Raw genomic sequence first — 19,664 nt, 5'->3', positions numbered from 1 at the left:
GGGTACAGTTCTGTCTATTTCATAGGAACTGCCTCGCTAAGTGGGTCGTGGAAGGCCGGCTCGTGTAGGTGCTTGGCCTCCCGCTGGCCCTTGCTCTGGAACTCTGGTGGGAGGGGTAGGAGATCCCTCTTACCCTTCTGGTGGCAGTAGTAGCCTGGCTGCAAGCTCACCTTGGACCGGTGTGTGGTCATGTACAGGGGTCTGCACTTGCTGGGCAACTGCAGGTTTAATAACCGTGGCCAAATGCTCATCTGACCTTCAGGCAGTACTGGACTTGGTCTGTAGGTCAGTTCTGTGGGCCTGTTCCTCTCTCTTAACGAAGAGGCAGTTAGGAAAGCTGCTTCTTTTTGATCTCTGCAACAGGCTAAATGAGACAGTATAAATATACAGGCGTTGTGACAGGATGGGAGGCTTTGGGGGTGGCAGTCTGTATGCCTCAGTGCCTGGCTGCTGCTTGCAGGGAGACTGTCAGGTGCTTTCCCCATGGTTGCAACCTTGCAACCAAGGTTGGTTGCAACCCCAGCCTTGGTTCTGGAGTCCTAAGGGCAGGAAGAAGTGAGGTGAATACCCCTTCTTATGCTCAGTGGGCAGTGTGGAATAACACTGGTTGCTTTCCCTGCTAGTACATTCCCTCAGAGCATCTCTTCCCCTCTCGGAGGCCAGGATTGTGTGTGCAGCAGTGCATCCATCCTGCTGTGCTGCCCCAAATTGATCACCTTCTCTTTTGCCAGAATGCAGCCAGGGCAGATTCCTAGCTGGATGGAGCTGACCTTCCCACCAGACCTGCTGGGCAGCTTCTTGATGATGGTTTAGTCAAACTGTTGGCTGAGCCCTTGGGGCTTGACTGAGACTGCTGTGTCTTATCTCTTTCCTAAGAAGCCCCTCTAGCTCATGGGCTGCTGACAGCCTGTTACTTTGAGAAGTAGCATGATGCCAGCTGTTGCAGCATCTTGCTGCTTCTCACTGTGGGGATTAAGCCATGCAACTCACCCAGCCTGGGCCTCTGCAGTCCTGCCCTGCATTGTATTCTCACCTCTGTTTCCTGAAAGTGTGTTAGATAGGGGGGGATTATATGGTCCTTCAGGGCAGAAATGTAATATGAGAGAAAGTACTGTTAAAACTGAGGCTAGGAGAGTAAAAACTCACTCTGACCTAGAGGTCTTTCACCATGTTTTGGAGGTGAAAATATGTGAGTTTATTCAAGGTGCATAGTGTCTCCTTTCTCTCCTGGTGGAGAAAAGCTTTGCATCCCCAGGAAGCTCAGAAGCAGGTGCGTGCTTGGCTTGGCACTGTCCTTGAAGGTTGCGGGTGAACGCTTTCCCCTTTTCTGCTGGGCTTACAGCACAGTCAATGCTTAGGCTGAGATCCTTCCTTTAGAGAAGATATTGGGAGTGGTGCGTGTGATGACCCAAGAGATCTGTGTTTCTGTACTTTCATGTTGGATTTGTGCTAGCATGTGCCCTACTGGCTGTCAGATGGTGGGAATACTTGGGCTGGAAAGTCTGGTTCTTGCCAGTCAAACAGGTGAGGCAGCCTGGGCTCCTGCAGGGAGGAGCCGGTCCCCAGGAGCCAGGGCTCTTTCCTGCAGGAGTTGTGGGGCTGCTGTTGCTCAGAGATGACAGGTTGCAGCTGCCACAGCCAGCTCCCCACCAGCAGGCCTGTGTCTGGATGCTATCTGAGACTTTAGTGGCTTGGGGCTGGTGGAGGTGGTAAGCGGGTCTGATGGTTCTTGATTTCTTTTGGCGTCTCACAGGGTATTTAATTTCTGGTTGATTCTTCCCTGTGGGATGGATCAGGGTGGTAAGCTGTCACTGCGGCAGCAAGTTCTCCAGCCTTGCTGCAAGGAGTGCTCTTACCCTGTGGATCAGATCAGCTAGCTTGCTCTCATGGTTTGTTAATAGACTTGCTCTGTATACAGAGTTATACCTCATGTTGCTTCTACTTAACCCTAAGAGGCTTTCCCTGTCTGTACAGGACCAGCAGTAGGAGCAATAGCCCTGGCTTTGAGTGGTCCATCTACACCTGTGTGGAGATGATCAGGCCTAATGCTTTTTTGTGTGTGTGTTGGGCTGTGAACCCTGTCAAAGGTGGTATCTATTAAGCCTTAGGCCTGTTGGGATCTGTGGTGCTTCTACTCTGCTGCTGGAGTCTCTGGCATCTCTAGTATTGCCGAGGAACATTCCTTTCCTTGTTAAAGGTGGTTGTGTGACAGCACTGCCTTCTTGGTGCAAAGGGTAGGGAGCTCCAAAGCAGATGTCATAGTGAGTTCCAGGCGGTGACCCCTTGTCTCAATGAGAAGTGGCTCTGGGTTCACACTTGAGCCTCTTGACTGGTCCAGACAGAGCTGTTGGAGGGATTTGAGGAGTTTTTTCTTTCTGCATCTTGCTTTGTAGACTTCTAATGTCTGTCTTGTCTTGGTGTGCCTGTCCAATTAATGCACAGGCCTGGATGGGACAGAGCACAGTAATCACTACTGTGTAATGATTACAGACACTGCTGTGGGAACAGAGGTGAAGCCTTGTAGTGAGGCACTTGCGTAATGATTAAAACCACAGAGATGAATGCTCTATCTGTCCCACCTCCAGATATGGGTGCTCTGTGTTTTTCTGCTAGAGGGCTTTGGAAGGCTTGACCTGTATCTAGAAGCAGGTGTCAGGAGCCAGCCCTGCTTGGTCTAACCCTGCCTGTCTTCCTCTGTTGCCTGCCTAGTTTTGTCCTTCCTGAGTGCTCTCCTGTGCACCCTGGGGGGGGCTGCTGGGTGCTATCACTTCAGAAAGGGAGCCCAGCAATCTCCACTTCTCTCCCCTTACCTGGTGTTGCATGAGGGAGTGGACACAGCTCAGTGTGGCTAGCTTGGAAAGGAAATGCCTCCAGAAGTGGAAAGTAAGGTATCTCACCCTCTGTTTCTTGTCTTCCTTCACTTCTTTACTGCTTTGTTCCTTTCTATGTCAGACTTTCTGCCTAATGTTGCCTTTTCCCTGCTTTCTCCCTGACTGCTCTCATCTGTACCGATACCAGTGCCCTGAATACGCAGCCGCCAGTGTTGAATGTGATAAGGAGTAAGCCTACTCTAACAGTTTGCCTGATCAGCTTGGGGAGGTGCTGTCCCTGAAAAAAAGTGTGCTGTGCATATAGACCTTTTACTGCAACGTATGCTCTTGTGGGACCTTGAAGTCTGATGACCTGCCTTGTTTTTTTGTGCAAGGTTACCAGTATCCTGTTGCAATGGGCTTGCTCCTTCCCCTGAAAGCTTGCAGGGGTGCCACACTGACTGCCCAGGCTCTGCAGAGCTTGCCTGCTAATCTGGGAGTCTCTTCTTGCTCTCCCTGCTTCCAGTGAACATGGGAAGGGGAGAGCTTAATCTCTGTTTATAGGATGCTATCCAAAGGCCTCAGGGTTTCACAGCCACTGTGGGAGATAGTGGTAGGGTATTAGCACACACTTGGTGAAGCTGGGGAAACTCCTCAACTTCAGACAGGTCACTTCCTGCCACTTGGGAGACAGCGTGCCAGGAGCAGCACTCAGCCAGCGTGACTCCTGCACCAGCTGCAATAGCAGCTCTTGCAAGAGCTGTTACGTATCAAGGGTCTGAGAGTTTGCATCCATTCTCTGTGAACACAGTCCTATACTGACTACAAAGTATGCTGATGCAGAGCATATGGTACCAGGCTGTTAGCCCTGTCCTTTGACACTCAGCATGAAGTAGCTGAGGCACAGGAAGTGACAGACAGATGTGACTCAAGTAGGAAAAGTTACCTGGTGGTATTAGCATGAAGTTCCCTTGTAGACTTTGCAGTTATGTTGTGAGCTGAGAGTTCTGGGATTAGTTGTCCTCAAATTCTAATCAGAGAGTCTGTCCTGAGTCCTCAGAGCCAAGATGCCAGGCCAGGAGAGCTCTACTTTCCTGCTCTGCCCTAATCTGCTGGTATGGCTTTCTGCACTTGAAACATAGCAGCTCATGCTCTGCTGCTAGACTGGTCTTGTGTGCCCTGTAAGCTGGTGCACAGGCATCTCTTCAGGCTGTGATTTTTCTCTTGAGGGAAAAACATGACTTTAGTAGCATGTGGACAACAGTGCCTTAACTGAGTCTTCAGTGAGGTGGCTGAAATTGTTACCAGTAATGCAGGTGTACTTGAATACAGCTCTCCTGTTGAGTGCTCTCTGCTGCATGTGCTTGAGCTGGTGTCCTGAGATGCTGCGTGTGAAGCGACTGTGCACTGGCTGGTTACAGGCCCCTCTCCCTTTCACCTGGGCACAGAGTGGCAGAAGGAGGAGATCCAAATCCAGTTTTCTCGGCTTCATGGTAAATGTCAGTCTTAGAGCGATCCCACTGCAGAGTTCATAAAGAACAGGGTGCTGCTGCTCAGGGCTGGCCAGGCTCCTTCTTCCCCTTGCCTTGCTCTGACTGCCTTGCTGCTTGTGTGTTGTTCAGGGCAGATGTGGTTTTGTGCTCCTTGTCTTGCTGCATTCACTTGTGCGTAAGCTCAGGAAAGCTTCTCCTGGAGCTGTGACTGACAGCTCTTGGTGATGGTTTGAGGTGCCAGCCTCAGTGAGTGCTGCCTGGTCTGGGGCCACCAGGCCCTGTGTTGGTCCGTCTCTCTTCCACAGCGACAGCTGCTGCTGGCAGATGCTTCTGAACCACAGGTCCCCATAGCTTTGCTGGGAAACATGCTTCCTGGGTGCACAGAGCTGTGTGCAGGCCTTGCTGGACCCTGCAATGACTTTCTGGAGCTCCAGGAAGCTGGGCAGGTGCTGTGGTGAGGAGCTGGGAGAGGAAGATGCCTCTTCCAAGAGGCTGTGGAGATCAGAGCTGCATCAGGCAGCAAGCCTCGCTGCCAGCTTGTAGGTCAGGGATGAGGATTAGTTTGATCTCTGGCCAACTGGTTATCTCCTGACCTTTGAGGGTTGCTGCTCCTTTGGGAGCTCCACAGGGGCCAGGCCTGCTTTAGCCAGTTCAGCAAGGGCCCTGTGCCAGCTCTCCCTGGGGTGGCAGCTCTGCAGCCACCTACCAGACTGTTTTGGTGCTGCCTGTAATTAAAGTAGTGGGGAGATTAGGGTGGCTTGCTTTCTCACTTATTACAGGACTGATTTCTGACTCGAATGCTGATGGGGTAGGAGCGTTGGGGTTGGACGGCTGGGGCTGAGTCTGTTGCTTGCAGATGGCTGCTGTGTGGGGAGAGAGTTAACTAAAGTAACAGGGTTGAGCTCTGGTCTCTGTCAGTGTTGTCGTTCACAGTGCTGTGGTCTGACTGCTCTTGGGCTGCTAGGGCTGGTTATAAAGGGCCTTGCTTTTCTTGCTGAAGTTGCACTAATTAGCTGTATAGCTTGTTGGAAATACGCGGTCTACACATTGCTTGGCGTAAGCAAGTATCTAATCCTTGATGTTGGTTACTGGGGCAGAATGTGGCCTGGTACTCTGGCTTGCAAATAGTGAGAACTTTCTTGCTGAGATGAGGAAGTGATAACCTGTTGGTGAGAGGTGGAAGGAGATGTGTTGCAAGGTCTCTCGGTATTGTGCAGGGTGTGTTTGGGCCCCAAGGGTTCCTGGTACTTTGGGATGATTGGACCTGTTTGCTTGTCTTCTCTTGAGCTGTTCAAGGCTCAGCTTTGGGTTCCCCATCTCCTCCCAGTTCCTTGCCCAAGAGGATCAGGATCTGGGAGGAGTCAGAGGAGTAAGTGTCTCCCCTGTGCAGAGTGGACAGGTACCAGCTACTGAGCTGTAAATGCTTGCAATGTGTGATGTGCGGTGTAGCATGGAGGGCAGTAAGAGCAGATACCTGGCTGGGTGGTGAACCTCTGTCAAAGTGCAGAGGGACATTAAGTGCTGGTGGTGTGCACAGAGGAAATGGTAGGAGCGAGTTCAGCTTCCCAGACACTTGCTGCTCTGTGCTAGAAAACCCCTGCCTGCAGCAGAAAGGCTGGCATGGAGCCATCAGGGCTCAGGCAGGCCAGTGCACTTCGCATCCTCCTGCTTAGTGAAGGTAATGCTTGGGCCTGCTCTACAACTCCCCCTTTGCAGCTCAACTGCCAACACCCCAAGGGCAGTGGCGGTGCCTTGGGAGACAGAGGAGGGTGAGACATATCTGCATCTGCTCACTGAGCAAGGCACACTTCAGCTTCTGTCTGATGCAGGACAGTGTAGCATGCCAGTCTTGCAAAGACCTGAAGACCTCAGGGGTTCCCTGGAGATGTGGTTGCTCTGTTAGCTGAATGCAGCAGGATGTTTTTCTGCTTAGGGAAGCTGTGGAAGACACACAGGTCCTTTTCATAAGGGCCTGTAGCATAATCCTGCTAGTTCTGTCCGGGTGCTTGCCCAGAGCCCATGTTCAGGACGAGCCCAATGCCTCCCCTCTCCCTGTGGCACATATGGCTGTAGGAGTGCTGGAGGAGACACAGCAGTAAGAGGGACTTGTTGCTGTTCACACTGGTGAGGGCTTCTGTGCTAGTGCTGGGTTGAAGTGGGCTTCTCCCACTGCTTGGGGGGATAGTTGTCTGGGTTCAGGGCTGGTGCCAGGATGACCCTTGTCTGCTGTGTGCTCTGTGCAGCCTTCAGCAGGTCTGTCAGGGCAAAACTGCAGTGTCTTCTTACCCAAGTCCCCAGTGTCCTGGGACCCTGAATTGTTTTGAGCTGGGGTCCCAGTCGGCCAGTGGTGCTGGAGCCTCGCTGGCATCAGGGTCAGCAAAGTAATCTGTAGTGCCTGAGCTCAAGTGTTTCCCTGTAGTGTGAGATGTAGCTCTAAGCTTGTGGGCAACTGATACTATCTTCTCATCCCAGCCTGCCCAAAATAGGCAAGTGCTCCACAGGAGTCTTGTCTCTGCCCTGGACCTGTAGTAAGGCTGACTCATTCAGCTTGATAAGATAAACACAGAGCTTGAGTAGTCAGGTACCTGTGCTGGGAACTAACTCTTGAGGGCTCCTCAATCTAGCAAATAAGGTGTAGCTGGATGTAGTGGTTGAAAGCTGAAACTAGACAGACAAGTTTGGAGTTTGCTTTTAGCCTTTAAAGCAACATAGAGCTTAGCAGCTCTCAGGACTTGTACTTACTGCATTTCCCACAGCTGGAGCCTTGAGTGGCTCTCAAAGATGCTGTAGTTCCTGCTATGCTTTTCTGGCCTCTGCTGGATGTGGAGAGTGAATAATCTTGGCAGCGCCCAGGACCTTAAATATTCCTTGTATCACGGTGATACTATAAGTGAGTATTACTTGCTATTAAACCCCTTGAAACCTTGGGTTGGGAAGGTGAGGATCTGTTCTGCTGCTGGTGCCCCTGAGGTGTGGGGATCAGTCCTAAGTGGGCTTTGCCCTATTGCTGCAGCTGCCTCCAGGGTGGCATAAAGAACCACATTCTGTGCTTTCTGAAGGACAGCAAAACTTCCTGGGCTCTGTCCCTGGGGTATGTGGCTGTGCAGGCTGCTCTGGAGCCTTGCTTGGAGGAATGGGTACTTTGGGGGCTAGGGCTGAAGGGGGAAACCTATTTCACCCCACTGCTGTTGCAGGGAGGTTGGGTGGCACTCCCCAGTTTGGAGGAGCATGCAGGGTATGACTGGGGAGGCACAGAGCCAGTACTGTTGCTGCAGTAAAGTGATTTGCAGAGAATGGTGAGCCAGAATGGTGTGTGCCAGGCCCCTGTGAAGATTGCTGCCAGTGAAGCCTGTTATGTAGGTGCTTGGTAGCACTGCACAGGTAGTGTCTGCTGCTGTCCTGCCTGGGTCCCAGCTAGAGCAAAGAGCACTGAGCTCTTCCTGTTGCAGCAAAGCTGAAGGAGCAATGCTGGTGCTGGCTGGTGAGAGCTTGAGGCGGCAGTGGCTGCTGGATACTCTGAGCTGGGACCTTACTGGGAAGAAGGTTACTTTGGCTTCAGCCTCGTGGCTGCTGGTCTGGGAGAGGCTGCGTGCTTCCTGGTGGCAGCAGCAATAAACCTTCTGGGGAGACTGGACTGGGGACCTGTTTCCCCAGGCCTGTGCGTGGGCAATGATTCCTGTGCACCTTCCTGGAGGAAGGGGTAGGGGGAGTGTCTGTTTGGTAGCAGCTGTGGGGAATGCCTCCCTTGCAGGTGAGTGAGTCAGGTGGGGCTGGGCCTGTGCTCTGCCTCCTTCCCTGCTGGTCTGGTGTCCTGTAGGCTGGGGAGAGGTTGGGAAGCACAGGGAGCTGGGTGAGGGTGTTTCAAATTTGCCTGCGGCAGCAAGAGCCTGGGCCCTTCCTGCTCTTCTGGAGAGCATCCATCTGGGTTGCTATCTGGTGTGTGCTCATAGTGAGGCTGAGTGAATGTGGGGAGTGCCAGTCCTTCTCCCTGCAGCCCTATATCCTTCTCCTGCAGCTTTCTCCCCTAACTGGGGATACTGTCCTCTGTTTGGAAGGGTAGTGGAAATGTCATTGCCAAGTAGGATGCACCTAGCCTCTGAGGTGCTGGGTTATGGGGTAGTAGCTCTTGTTGGGAGGGTTTTGTGCAAGGATGTGAAACCAGGAACTCGGAGATCAGAAACTGGTGTGTTTCTGAACTGATGGCTTTCCTTCCTCATGCAGTGGGCCTGCCAGTGATGCTGTGTTGCTTTTCTGGTGGGGATCAGTGGGCAGGAGCCCAAAGCTGATCACAAAGGCACTGCTCTGTGGAGAGTGTGGGCCAGCTCTGCATCTCCCTTGGAGACCTTTCACCAGGGTCAGGCAGACCAGTGTGCTGGGTGGGTATGGGTGGCAAGGTTGGTGGCAATAGCATGATTGTTGTGGGTGATAGTGTTGGAGCCTGTACAGCAGAAGCAAGACTAAGGGGCTGGAGAAACGGCACTGAGGTTGGAAGCTTTCCTAGCTGGCTTGAAATGTTAGGATCCTGCCTTGGAAGGACTGCTGGTGGTGGATGGTGGGGTTCCCAGCAGAGCTGGGGAGACAGGGCCAGGCTCAGCAAGAAGTGGGGAGTGTATGGCTCAACTGGAATTGTGGATGCTGGTGTATGGTCAGTTGAGAGCAATGCTGGCCAGATACATGACTACCTCTGAAGCTGTGCTTGAAACTTGCTGATCTGCAGGACTGTGCTCTGCAGGTGGCTCTCCTGGGAAAACAGCTGCATGATCTGCCCTTCCTCTCCACAGAGGTACTGCCACCACCATGGAGGGGATTGTGACCATGTATCAGGACTTCATGAAGAAAGCAGGTGAGTGTTTGGCTCTGCCCAGCTGCAGGGCAGGTGGCACTACATGCCTTACTGCCACAGGCACAGGGGGGTGATCTGTCATCCCTGAAGCAGTCTGAGTCTGGCTATATCCTGCCTCTACCCTGATGTAGATACAGCTCTGGGTTTTTTGGGCTGCCTGTTGTGAGGTTGTCTTGCCTCAGTGCCTGTGCAAGCCCTTTTGGGGCATTTGTGCCCTTCTGGGCAGAGGGTCTCTGGGCTGTCCTGCAGCATGGCTTCAGGTTGTACCTTACTGAGTTTGGCTGGCTTCACCAACCTCTGCTCCCAGACTGTCCGTCCGTGTCGTGTCCCCCCCCCGCACTCCTGTCCTAGGAGAACAGGATTGCCATGTCCTTGCCTCCACTCTGGCAGCAGCATTGCTGGCAGTAGACTGGGGTGAGGATACTAACTGCCCTGCACCGTGGCTCTCTCTGCAGACCCCCGCATTGCCGATTATCCACTGATGCAGTCCCCGTTCCTTGTGATGGGCATCCTTCTGGCATATGTCTACTTTGTACTATCCTTGGGTCCCCGGCTAATGGCTAACAGGAAGCCTTTAAACCTGAAGAAGTTCATGGTGCTATACAACTTCTTTCTGGTGGGACTCTCACTTTACATAGTCTATGAGGTGAGTTGTCAGCAGTAGGCTTTGTGTGGCATATATAAAGCAGTCCATGCAGGCTGTGTGGGTGATGGAGAGCCCTTTTGCAGGCTGTTCCCTGCCCTTCTGCACAGGGCTTGGGACATGCAGTGGGTAATGTGTTGGGCCTCACCCTGATGATGCTTTTGTTGCAGTTCCTGATGGCAGGGTGGCTTACTGGGTACACCTGGCGATGTGACCCTGTGGACTTCTCGCAGGACCCCAAGGCCCTCAGGGTGAGTTTTCATCCCTCTCCCAATAAGTGGGGATGGCCTTTAGCGCTTGTGTTTAGACAGCGAGATCACAGCTACCTGCCTCTTCTGAGGCAGAGGACTTGCAGTCCCTGGCTCTTGGTTTTACCCCAGGGTTACTGTATGGAGACCCTTGGTCACTGGGCATGTTCAGGCTGAGGTGGGTCTCTAATGGTAACCTGTTCTGTTACAGATGGTTAGTGTTGCTTGGCTCTTTGTCTTCTCCAAGTTCATTGAACTGACAGACACGGTGAGTAAGTTGCTGAGGAGGCCTTGTCACTGCTTGCTGGGCAGGGAGTTGGGGCCCAGTGTACTTGGGGTAGGTGCTTTCTTTAGCCCTTCCAGTCTGACCTGGCAGAGCTTCTGTCTGGCATCACTGCCAAGGAGGCCACTCTTGGCATGTTATAGCTCTGGAAGCTGTGGGGTGACCTAATGTGTGGTGGCAGTGAGCTTAGAGTGGGGGGGAAGCATCACTGAGATCAGACACTGTGAATTAGTGGCCCAGCCTGCTCTAGCTGCTCTTAGGGTTGCAGGTCCTTGATGCTGTTGAGCTCTCATTGCAGGTGATCTTTGTCCTGCGGAAGAAGAATGAACAGGTCACATTCCTGCACCTCTTCCACCACTCTGTTCTGCCTTGGAGCTGGTGGTGGGGAGCAAAGTTTGGTCCAGGTAAAATGGAAACTGGGTGCCCAGCTTGGGGAAAGGGTGGGGTTTGCCCCAGTGTGCTGAGAAGGGTTTTTTAGCCCTGCTGGGCTCCTAGGAGCTCCTTGTAGTGCTAATTGCTGTGGAGGATTGACTTATGCTGATGAAAATCTGTCTTAACAGGGGGAATGGGCTCATTCCATGCCATGATCAATTCCATGGTGCATGTTGTCATGTACTTCTACTACGGGCTCTCAGCAGCGGGACCTGCCTTTCAGAAGTACCTGTGGTGGAAGAAGCACATCACAGCCATCCAGCTGGTGAGTCCGTGCTGTGGAGCAGAGCATGTGCCCTCAGATCTCTGATGTGAGGGGCAGGCCAGCCCTTGCACCTATGAAAGGTGCAGCCAGCAGCTGTAGCTGTCTCTTCTGTAGCCTCTCACTCTGGGTTTCTAGCAGCTCTGGCCCACTGTGAGCCTCTGATAGCCCTACTGGCCTGGTTAGGGCACGGGTGCTGCTCAGCCTGCTGCCCCTGGGCTGCAGCCATGTTGGGAGGGTGAGAGGCACATGCCTTGATACTTGTGCCTGCCTCTTCCAGTTGTTGCTGACTGTGCCTCACTAAAGGCCCTCTACTTCAGAGTGGGAAAGGAGCTTATTGCTTTCATCTAAAAAGGAGGTCTCTAGTGGCGTTCTCTGACCCTTCTCCCATGAATAACTTGTCCCTGCTCTGCCTTGCTCCCAGGCACAATTTGTGATTGTCTCCGTCCACATCTCCCAGTATTACTTCATGCCCAGCTGCCAGTACCAGTTCCCCATCTTCATCCACCTCATCTGGATTTATGGGACCATCTTCTTCATCCTCTTCTCCAACTTCTGGTACCAGTCCTACACCAAGGGTAAACGGTTGCCCAGGGTGGCTCAGCAAGCAGCCCAGCACAACGGTAGCAGCATCCATGAGAACGGCACTGTTGTCAATGGCAAGGTCAAAGCCAACTAGAGGGCAAGGCCCTCCCAGAGCCAATGAGAGCCCCGGGGCAGAGGCAGCTGGGACCTGTTCCCCTGCTCCTGGGTGCCACTAGCCAAGTCAAGTGCCTACAGACTGTTGTACCCCCGTGCCCAGCCCTGCTGTCCTCTGTCTGCATGCCCGGCCCCTCTGCTCTGAGCAGCCATGGGCGACTTCTCCTGCTCCTGGGAGGGCTTGTGCTGTTTCTCAGTGTTGCTGAGCAGAGAGGCAGCTGCCTGCATCACAGCTGTGGGGCTGCAGTCCCATTCCAGTGTTTCCAAAGGAACTTCCCCCAAGTGCCTACATCTGGCCCTTCTGCCTGAGGGCCATTTCCTTCTGAGTAGGACCAAAAGAAGAGGCTGGTCCCTGCCCTGGTGCCCTCTCCTCTTCCCTGTCTCATCAGAGCCTGTGTAGATGAGCAGACTTGCCCCTGGTTGCTTGCTGCTGCCAGCTCAAGTGTGAGTGCTCCTGCTCTACCATGCCTTGTGCCACCTTGTTCCATGCCACAGTGCTGCATGTCCCTTCTGGTTCCTGTGTGCCCAGGTGGGGGGTCCTACCCTGGCATATCTGTGCTTAGGTGTGGCTGTGGAGAACGTAGGGGCAGTGCGTATGGGACTTGAGGGCCCAGACCTGCCCAGTACAGTACACATGCCCTGTGCCTAGTACATAGCAGGGGTTGTGACAGCCTGAAATGCCTCCCCCACACAATAAGCCTGGGTTGCCTTGCCTTTAGGTGCCTGGGCTGGGTGCTTAGTGTGTGCTTTAGCCACACTTACCTGATCCTGTATGGCAGCTGGTGGCTTGTTCCAGAGTGGGGGAGGCCAAGCTCAGCCTTGCCTTGGACCACTTCCATTCCTGCAGACTCAAGACTTGAGCAATAATTGCCCCTAGAATCAGCTCCCAGGCTCTCCTGCTTGGGACCAGGCCTGCTCTGGCCCAGCGTGAGCACAGTGGAGGATGGTTGTAGTGTGCCCTGCTGTGGTGTAATAGTGAGCACCTCTTGCCTCTGTGGATCCAACTGGGCCTGGGTGAAGGTGTACTCTGCCCTACAGCAGGGCAGTGCAGCAGCTCTCCTGGGCCTGGTGCCCGTCATCTGCTCTGGCTGTAACCAAAACCATGCTGGTGGCCTTGAGGATGAGGTGAAGGAGCCAGGCCCTGTCAGACTGGGCTGCTCTTCTATCACAAATAAACAAACAGAAGGAGAAATGGCTCTGCCCTCTTGTTTTTCCTGGCTTGCAGTGCTCAGAAGCTGTTCCAGGTGCATGGTCCTGCCCAGTGTGGTTGGAGGCAGGGCTGGGAGAAGCAGCTGGTGTAGCAGGTTTGTGTGTTGGGGGGAGAGGGTGATAGCAGTGTGCTGATGAAGCAGATGGCAGATTGTTTCCACAGTGCTCTGGTAGAGCAGTGCTCAGGGCAGGAAATGTGTCAAGGCTCCTGTTGTGAAAGTGGCTCCACCCTGTGAAAGAATGGCTGGGGTGGAGCATGGGTGCAGGCTGGGACATGGGCCAGCTGCCCAGGAGGAGCTGCTGCTTTTCAGAAATCCTGGGCAGCTGAGTTGTGGCAGAGCAAGGAATGGAGACCTTGGAAACCCAGGTGATGGGGAAAGAGCAGACTCTTTTCTACATCTACTGAAGCCAAAGCTGCTGCCATCTGTGAATGCCCCTGCAGTGTGGATCTGTGCAGAACACAGATGAGGCTGGTCAGAGGGAGGCTTTTGTTGCTGCTGCTCTGCTCTTGCTACAGCAGTACATCTTCCTGGCTGGGCTCTGCCCTGTCTACCACCTGAGACAGTCTGGCTTCCCTTCAGTGCTGTTGGGGTACAGTGCTGCCTTCCCCTTGCAGAGAGGGCAGCCTAGGTCCTGACTCAAGCCTGGGAAGAGGTGTGGGTAGCTGCCTGGGCTGCTCGCAGCTGGGAGGAGTGCATTAGACCAGCAGGCCTCCAGAAGCTGAGTTTCACTGTAGGTTTGGTTGGAGTCTGGGAGGGCTTTAGTGGATGTCCAGATGTCCAGTGTAAAGCCCTAGAGCAGGGCTTGGGGTGAGCCAAGTACAGCCTGAGCTGCTGTACTCCTCAAGGCTATGCTCTGAAATGTAGGAAAACCTCTTCAAGTGAGCTGAACTGGTATGACCAATATGCCTAACTGCACACGGGCATCACCCCATTTTACAGGGCTCAGTGCCCTTGTATGTATGAAGCCTTAAAATGGGATCTGGCTGCTGCACTGTGTAGTGTTCTCCCAGTTGTTGCTGCTTCTCTGTGGGCAAGGACTGGCAGGAGAGCTTGTTCTGGTCCCTGCTGAAGTGGTGTGTAACATCAGTTTGATGCTCAGAAGCTGCCACTTCAGGAGCTGTAGGTGACAGTCCAGCTGAGATGGAGCTTTTCTGGTCTAGCCTCCTTCTCCCCCCACAGCTGGCTCTTGGTAAAGACAGGCCTGTCTTTGTTTTTGCCCAAAATAGTAACAATACTTTAAACTACTTATGCTTGGCATTTTAAAATGGCCTGTTCCCTGTGTGCTCTGCTCTCTCTTCCTCCAATTGTTCCTGTTAGCTGTGATCTTTCCATGGGCTTGTAATTTATATGCTGTCATGGTCAGTCTGGGCTGCTGCTCCAAACTGAATTCACACCTTATACGGCAGTGTTTCCTGGGCCTGCTGGGTCAGTGCCCAGCTCTTTCCTCTGCTCCTCCTCTCTCCAGGGCAGTAGGACCAGCATGGAGCCACAGGAAGACACTGCAATATCATCACCTTCCAGTAACGCTCAGGACTTTCAAGGGGTGTGTAATGCACAGCTTCTGGGGGTGGGTATGTGCTAAGGAGAGAGGCAAGATAGGCTCTGTCTGAGAAAGATAAACTGCCATTACAAGGGAGTGAAGAAACTCCACCAGCTTTCAGGCATGTAAAGCCTTCCTTCCAGGGTTGGGAACCACTGGAAGCCTTAATCTGCTGTGGGGCCACAGCAAGTCTGCACTAACTCCCAGCATTAAGCTGCAGGGGTGTGGGGCAGGGCTCCTACAACAGCAGCACAGCCCTGAGGAAGAGCCAAACCTTGCATGTGGGCTCCTGCCCCATTAAATCCAGCTGCTGCCCTAGGATTTGCTTCTGAAGAGGAAGGAGAGCTGCCTCTTCCTCCCCTGGACCTCCCCTGCTCTTCTGCAGGTGGCCAAATGGGGCTGTACCAACACTGCCCACCTTTGAAGGCTCCAGCTGGCTTAAAACTCAGGAGGCAGAGCAGGAGCCTGGTGCCAGGTACAGTGTGGTACTGTGCTAAGAGGAAGGTGAAAATGGTTAATAATCCACCCTCAGCTAATCACAGGCTGATGGGGGAGGTACAAGCTTTGTTGAGCTGCTTTGCACAGGCCAAGGTGCTAATCAGCTGCGCAGCCCCTGGCTGTGCTGGTGCAGCTGAAGGACAGGCTCGATGGGTCTGGGGCAGCCCCACAACCTCAGACTCCAGGGCTCCAACTTATAGTGCAGCACGGCAGCTGTGGCCCTGCTGGCTCTTGCTCAGGTAAAGGCTCAAATATGCTCCCTGCAACTTGTACCAGCACAACTGAGCCTGGAGGAAAATGCATTTTCCAAGTGCTGGGGAGTCAAGCTCTACCAGATGTCAGCTGAGCCCTGCTGCCTGCTTCCCTGCATGCAGCCTCAGCTTGGCACCAGGGCTTCCCCTCAGCAGGAGGGGAGGACGGAGATCAGGGCTGCTGTAAGAATATATGACTAAGGGCCATGCACCAGGTTGACGGTGCTTTGGGAGTCTCTTGCATGATGTCCAGGCTGGCTGTGGCAATGTAAACTAACCTTTTATTTTGCATCAGGCTTCACGCCATTGCCTGTTGCCAGCCCCTTTCTGGCCTTTGGGCCTGATGACAGCTGTTGCTGTATGTTTCCAGCCCCCCCTTTTTTCCCCCAATAGCATTTGGCTCCTAAATTCAGTACTAAACTCACTGCAAGAATAGCTATTTTGCCCTAGCACTGTAAGAGCAGGCAGCGTTGGCTGCAGCACAGAGGCTGCATGTAGCAGAACAAGACTGACTAACTGCTGTGTGCAGGCGACACTACAGCTCAGACTGCCAAGAACAAGTCCCCAGACTGCTCTGGCACAGGTGATCACTGCTGGTAGTTGCCTGCAGAGGCACAGGAAGGCCCACCTGGCCAAGAAGCAGGACACAGCAGAAGCTGGGGACACAGACAAACTGTGCTTTCAGTTGAGCCTTGCTCCCCGCCCCCCCAGCTGGCACCAAAGCAGGCAGCAGCTGGGCAGAGGGCCCTCTCTTAGGCAGGGGCCAGTTTAGAGCTGGTTCACTGCTCTGTGAAAGCTGAGGCAAGTCAGGGATGCTTCTTCCTAGCCTCACTGCAGGGGTGGAGCCCTGGGAAGGGTCAGCTTTGACACACTGATCAGGGATGGAAGGCTAGGAAGTCACCCAGGCTCTAACCCTTTATTCTAAAAGAAACCAAGAGCAGCACATGGATACAGAGGCCCTCTTTGTCCCCTAACACTTCCCTTTCTCTTACCAGAACCAGTGTCCAGCCACAGGCCAGGCTGCTCCATGATTCCAGTTTGAGAAAGTTAAGAGGTGCAGAGAAAGCTGCATTTACCTGGTAGAGCTTTGCTAGAGGAGGGGCTGAGGGGGGACTTCTACAGACAGGCTAGACATCAGCTGCAGGCAGACAGCCCCCATCTAGGGTCTTTCAGTGCTACAGCTTCCCCCTGTGGGGTACAAGTAAGCCACAGCCCCTCTGATGGAGCTGTACTTGTCATCAGCATTAAGATGTGTCAGGTGACACACATGCCTTAGCTGGGACAGATGCAGAAGTACACATTGCACAGCATCTTCCTTTTCCCAGGACTTCAGGGCTGTGTTGAAGAACAAGAGCTCCACCACTTGCCCAGATCCCAAACATCAGGGAGGATGGCCTTTTCTATCAGACTCCATTAAGAAAAAGTCAAATTAAAGCAGTTTATTAACATTTAAAATACTGTACAGTGTGTAAACTGAATTCTCCCCTGCCCCCCCAAGCCCTGTGCACTCATCGGATGCCCTGGTGAATGATGCTGCTTTTGGCACTGTTTGCTTTCTCTTTTTCCTTCTTCTTTATGGGGTCCATCTCAAAACAGCGCCAGAGCCGCAGCGTTTCATCAGCAGCTGCCGAGGCCACTGTTGCACCATCAGGGCTCATAGTCAGGTTCAAGACTCTGGCAGTGTGACCTGAGGAGGAGGTGTGCAGTCAGGGCTGTGCTGATCACATGCCCTGGTCTCTCTGGTTCTACCATAATGGTCACCTTTACTCTTGTATGCCCCATGAGCCCCACCAGCTTCCATAGCTGTCCCCACACCATGCTGGGGCAGCATGAGTTCACACCCTAGGCATGCACTTGGAGCAACGGTGTTTCTTCAGCCGCCCACAGGAGTGCCTCCCTCTAGCAGCATGCCCCTGAACACCATTCCGCACCAGCGATGCTCCAGGCTAGACCACCAGTCTGCTCAAACCAAGGATTACATCTGCCTTCAGCAGCCCTCCCTTCCCCAGGCAAAGGGCCCAGCCTACCTCGCAGCTCAGTGACCTTGGCCATTGTTGGATACTTCCATACAACCAGCTGATTCTGTGCAAAGCCATGGCCCGAAATGAATTCCTTGTAGTTTGTTGACCACAGGATAGAACAGACCTGGGAAGAGGCAGTAACACAGGTAAGACAAGCTGCTTGTGCTGACGCTCACCACCCAGAGATGAGCATGGTCCACTCCCTTCCCATGCCTCTGGGCCTCACAGCCAGCAGCTCTGTATAGGTGTCCTGCCAGAAGGTGTTTATCTCCAAGCTGATGTTCGTGTCTTACCTGGGAATGTGCATCAACAGCACTGAGGCAGGTGCCAGAACACACATTCCAGATGCGGATATGTCTGTCACTAGTCCCACCTCCAGTGGCTAGAACATTTGACTGCCATGGACACCATGCCACAGCCTGAAAGAAAAGGGTTAATTCTAAGTCATGCAAGAGGCAACCTGTGCACAGCCAGTGCTGCTGTCTGCCTTGCACACAGACATACCCACACCTCACCCACAGCAGCCCTGCACTCACCTTGACAGCACCCTGGTGCTGTGTGAAGGTCTGTACAGGAGCAAAGTCTCCACTGTCCCCCTGGGTACATGGCCAGATGTTCACCAGGTTGTCATTGCCACCACTGGCTAGGTAGCGGCCATCCAGAGACCACTTGAGCCCACACACCTCCTGCGTGTGGCCAGCAAGTGTGGCCACGTGATGCTCAGCCACTCTGACATCGTGGTGGTGGATGTGGCCAGTCCGTGCCCCACTGCAGAGAGAAGGCTTGCAGGGTCAGGCTGGCACATATTTTCACCAAAATCCATTTTTGTGCTGTTGCAAGACTGCCATACCTGCCACTGGGTTTCAACCAGTGTTACCAGCATCACTGGCCTGTTGGCATGAGTGAAGCAGCCAAAGCAGCTCTTCACAGCTTCCGCACAGACAGCAAGAGAGAAGAGAGGCCTTCACCCCACAGTCCCAACAGAACAGGCCAAGTAAGAATCCCAAGCCAGGACAGAAATTCCTCTCTGCCATCCCTAGCCTGCACCACTCACAGATCCGAGGTAGAAATCAGCAACAGCTGGACACTGCCCTTCAGCCATCCCCACCCACTGCTTTACCTGGAGAGGATGTAGCTGTTCCAGCTGAGGGACCCCACACGGGAAGAATGGCTGGTCATATTTCGGAGACGTTTCTGCTGCTGTATGTCCCATAGCTAGAGAGGCAGAGCAATAAGTTCTCCAGAGGATGAGGAAACCCAGCCCTGTTGTTCTGCCCTAGGAACCTCACTGCATAGACTCTGGCATTCAACCTTGTCAGTATGGGAGCAGAGATCAATTTGTATCTCATGCCTACAGAACAGAAAGTAACTCCAGGTGTCAGAAAACCCCAAAACCAAACTCTTCCTCGCTGCTGCAGTTGGTCACTGGCCGTGGCTGGATGTGGACACTTCCACCCCACACCAGTCAAGACAAGTCAGAGTGCATTGCATCCTTCTACTAGCCAAGCCTTTGTCCCAAGGCCCCACAGCTCCAGCAATCCCTAGACAACACCTCTAGTTTTACTCCTGCACTTACCTGGACCTCAGCATTACTTGTGCCAACAGCAAGGTAATTTCCTTCTTTAATCCATGACACAGAGGAAACATAATCATCTGGATGCTCCATCTGCAGCAGCTGGATAATCTCCCCAGAAGTGTGATTCCACAGATAGACAGAGTTGTCCAGAGCCACTGCCAGGAAGTTCTGAGAGCTCCAGTCAATGAGATTCAGATCTACAATTTGGAAGAGCAATGCAGGTCATACTGTGCCTACCTGGAGAGCCCTGCTCTTCACCAGTGCTGATGTCAGATCTTCCACCCACAGCAGGTACACATGCACACACACATACAGGTAAGGGACAGCCTTCTGGGTGTCACCATGCCCAGCTAGCAGCATCAGGTAGCCCTGATCCAAGTCACCTACACAGCACTCTGGACTACTGTTCCTCTAAGGCTACACAGGGACACTCCAGAAGTGGTCCATGCCAGCCTGGGTGCATAAGATACTGAAACAGCCCAGTTAGAGCTCCAGTTCCTTGGACCACACCATCCTAGGAACTGCACTCCAGTGCAGAATGTCATCAGTGCCCAGCACTCAGCATTGCAGCTGACTTACAATAGTCATTGCGGATCTCTGGCGCGTCCAGGATCCGGTCTGGCATTGAGGGAATGTATCTGCCATTCTTCCTGCCGGATCCAGGTGTCGCTTTCTGACTGTAGAGCACTTTCAGGTTATTCTGATAGCCTGCATGCAGAGGAACAGGTTTGTTAACCTGAGTTACTGTTTCCTCCCAGCTGAGGACTGCTCACCCAACTAGAAATCCCTTCCAGTGAAAATAAAGTCCTAAGAGAAGAGATGCATTCAGAAGAGCGCAGTGTGCTAACATCACT

General features: G+C 53.2%; 2 protein-coding genes across 2 annotated transcripts in view; one reads left to right on the top strand and one right to left on the bottom strand.

Annotated features, from left to right (window-relative positions):
- The first annotated feature begins 9,085 nt into the window (after positions 1-9,085).
- Positions 9,086-12,909, top strand: ELOVL1 (ELOVL fatty acid elongase 1). Its single transcript, XM_009333850.1, has 7 exons — positions 9,086-9,146; positions 9,602-9,792; positions 9,960-10,040; positions 10,249-10,305; positions 10,619-10,724; positions 10,881-11,017; positions 11,439-12,909. Exons 1-7 carry the CDS (start codon positions 9,101-9,103, stop codon positions 11,691-11,693), a joined length of 873 nt encoding a protein of 290 aa, XP_009332125.1. The 5' UTR covers positions 9,086-9,100; the 3' UTR covers positions 11,694-12,909.
- A 3,812-nt stretch (positions 12,910-16,721) lies between these two features.
- CDC20 (cell division cycle 20) overlaps positions 16,722-19,664 on the bottom strand; it is a 4,359-nt gene continuing 1,416 nt past the window's right edge. Inside the window, exons 3-9 of the mRNA XM_009333908.1 lie at positions 19,390-19,518; positions 18,811-19,007; positions 18,355-18,449; positions 17,771-18,002; positions 17,528-17,653; positions 17,241-17,358; positions 16,722-16,900 (exon numbers count right to left, since the gene is read on the bottom strand). Coding sequence (XP_009332183.1) covers positions 16,722-16,900; positions 17,241-17,358; positions 17,528-17,653; positions 17,771-18,002; positions 18,355-18,449; positions 18,811-19,007; positions 19,390-19,518 — 1,076 coding nt within the window. The remainder of the gene's footprint in view (positions 16,901-17,240; positions 17,359-17,527; positions 17,654-17,770; positions 18,003-18,354; positions 18,450-18,810; positions 19,008-19,389; positions 19,519-19,664) is intronic.

This window comes from Pygoscelis adeliae, unplaced genomic scaffold (genome assembly GCF_000699105.1).
Source record: "Pygoscelis adeliae isolate BGI_AS28 unplaced genomic scaffold, ASM69910v1 Scaffold10, whole genome shotgun sequence".
In the NCBI taxonomy this organism is placed as follows: domain Eukaryota; kingdom Metazoa; phylum Chordata; class Aves; order Sphenisciformes; family Spheniscidae; genus Pygoscelis; species Pygoscelis adeliae.
The sequence above is the reverse complement of the archived record's forward strand: the minus strand, read 5'-3'. Positions and strand labels throughout refer to the sequence as shown.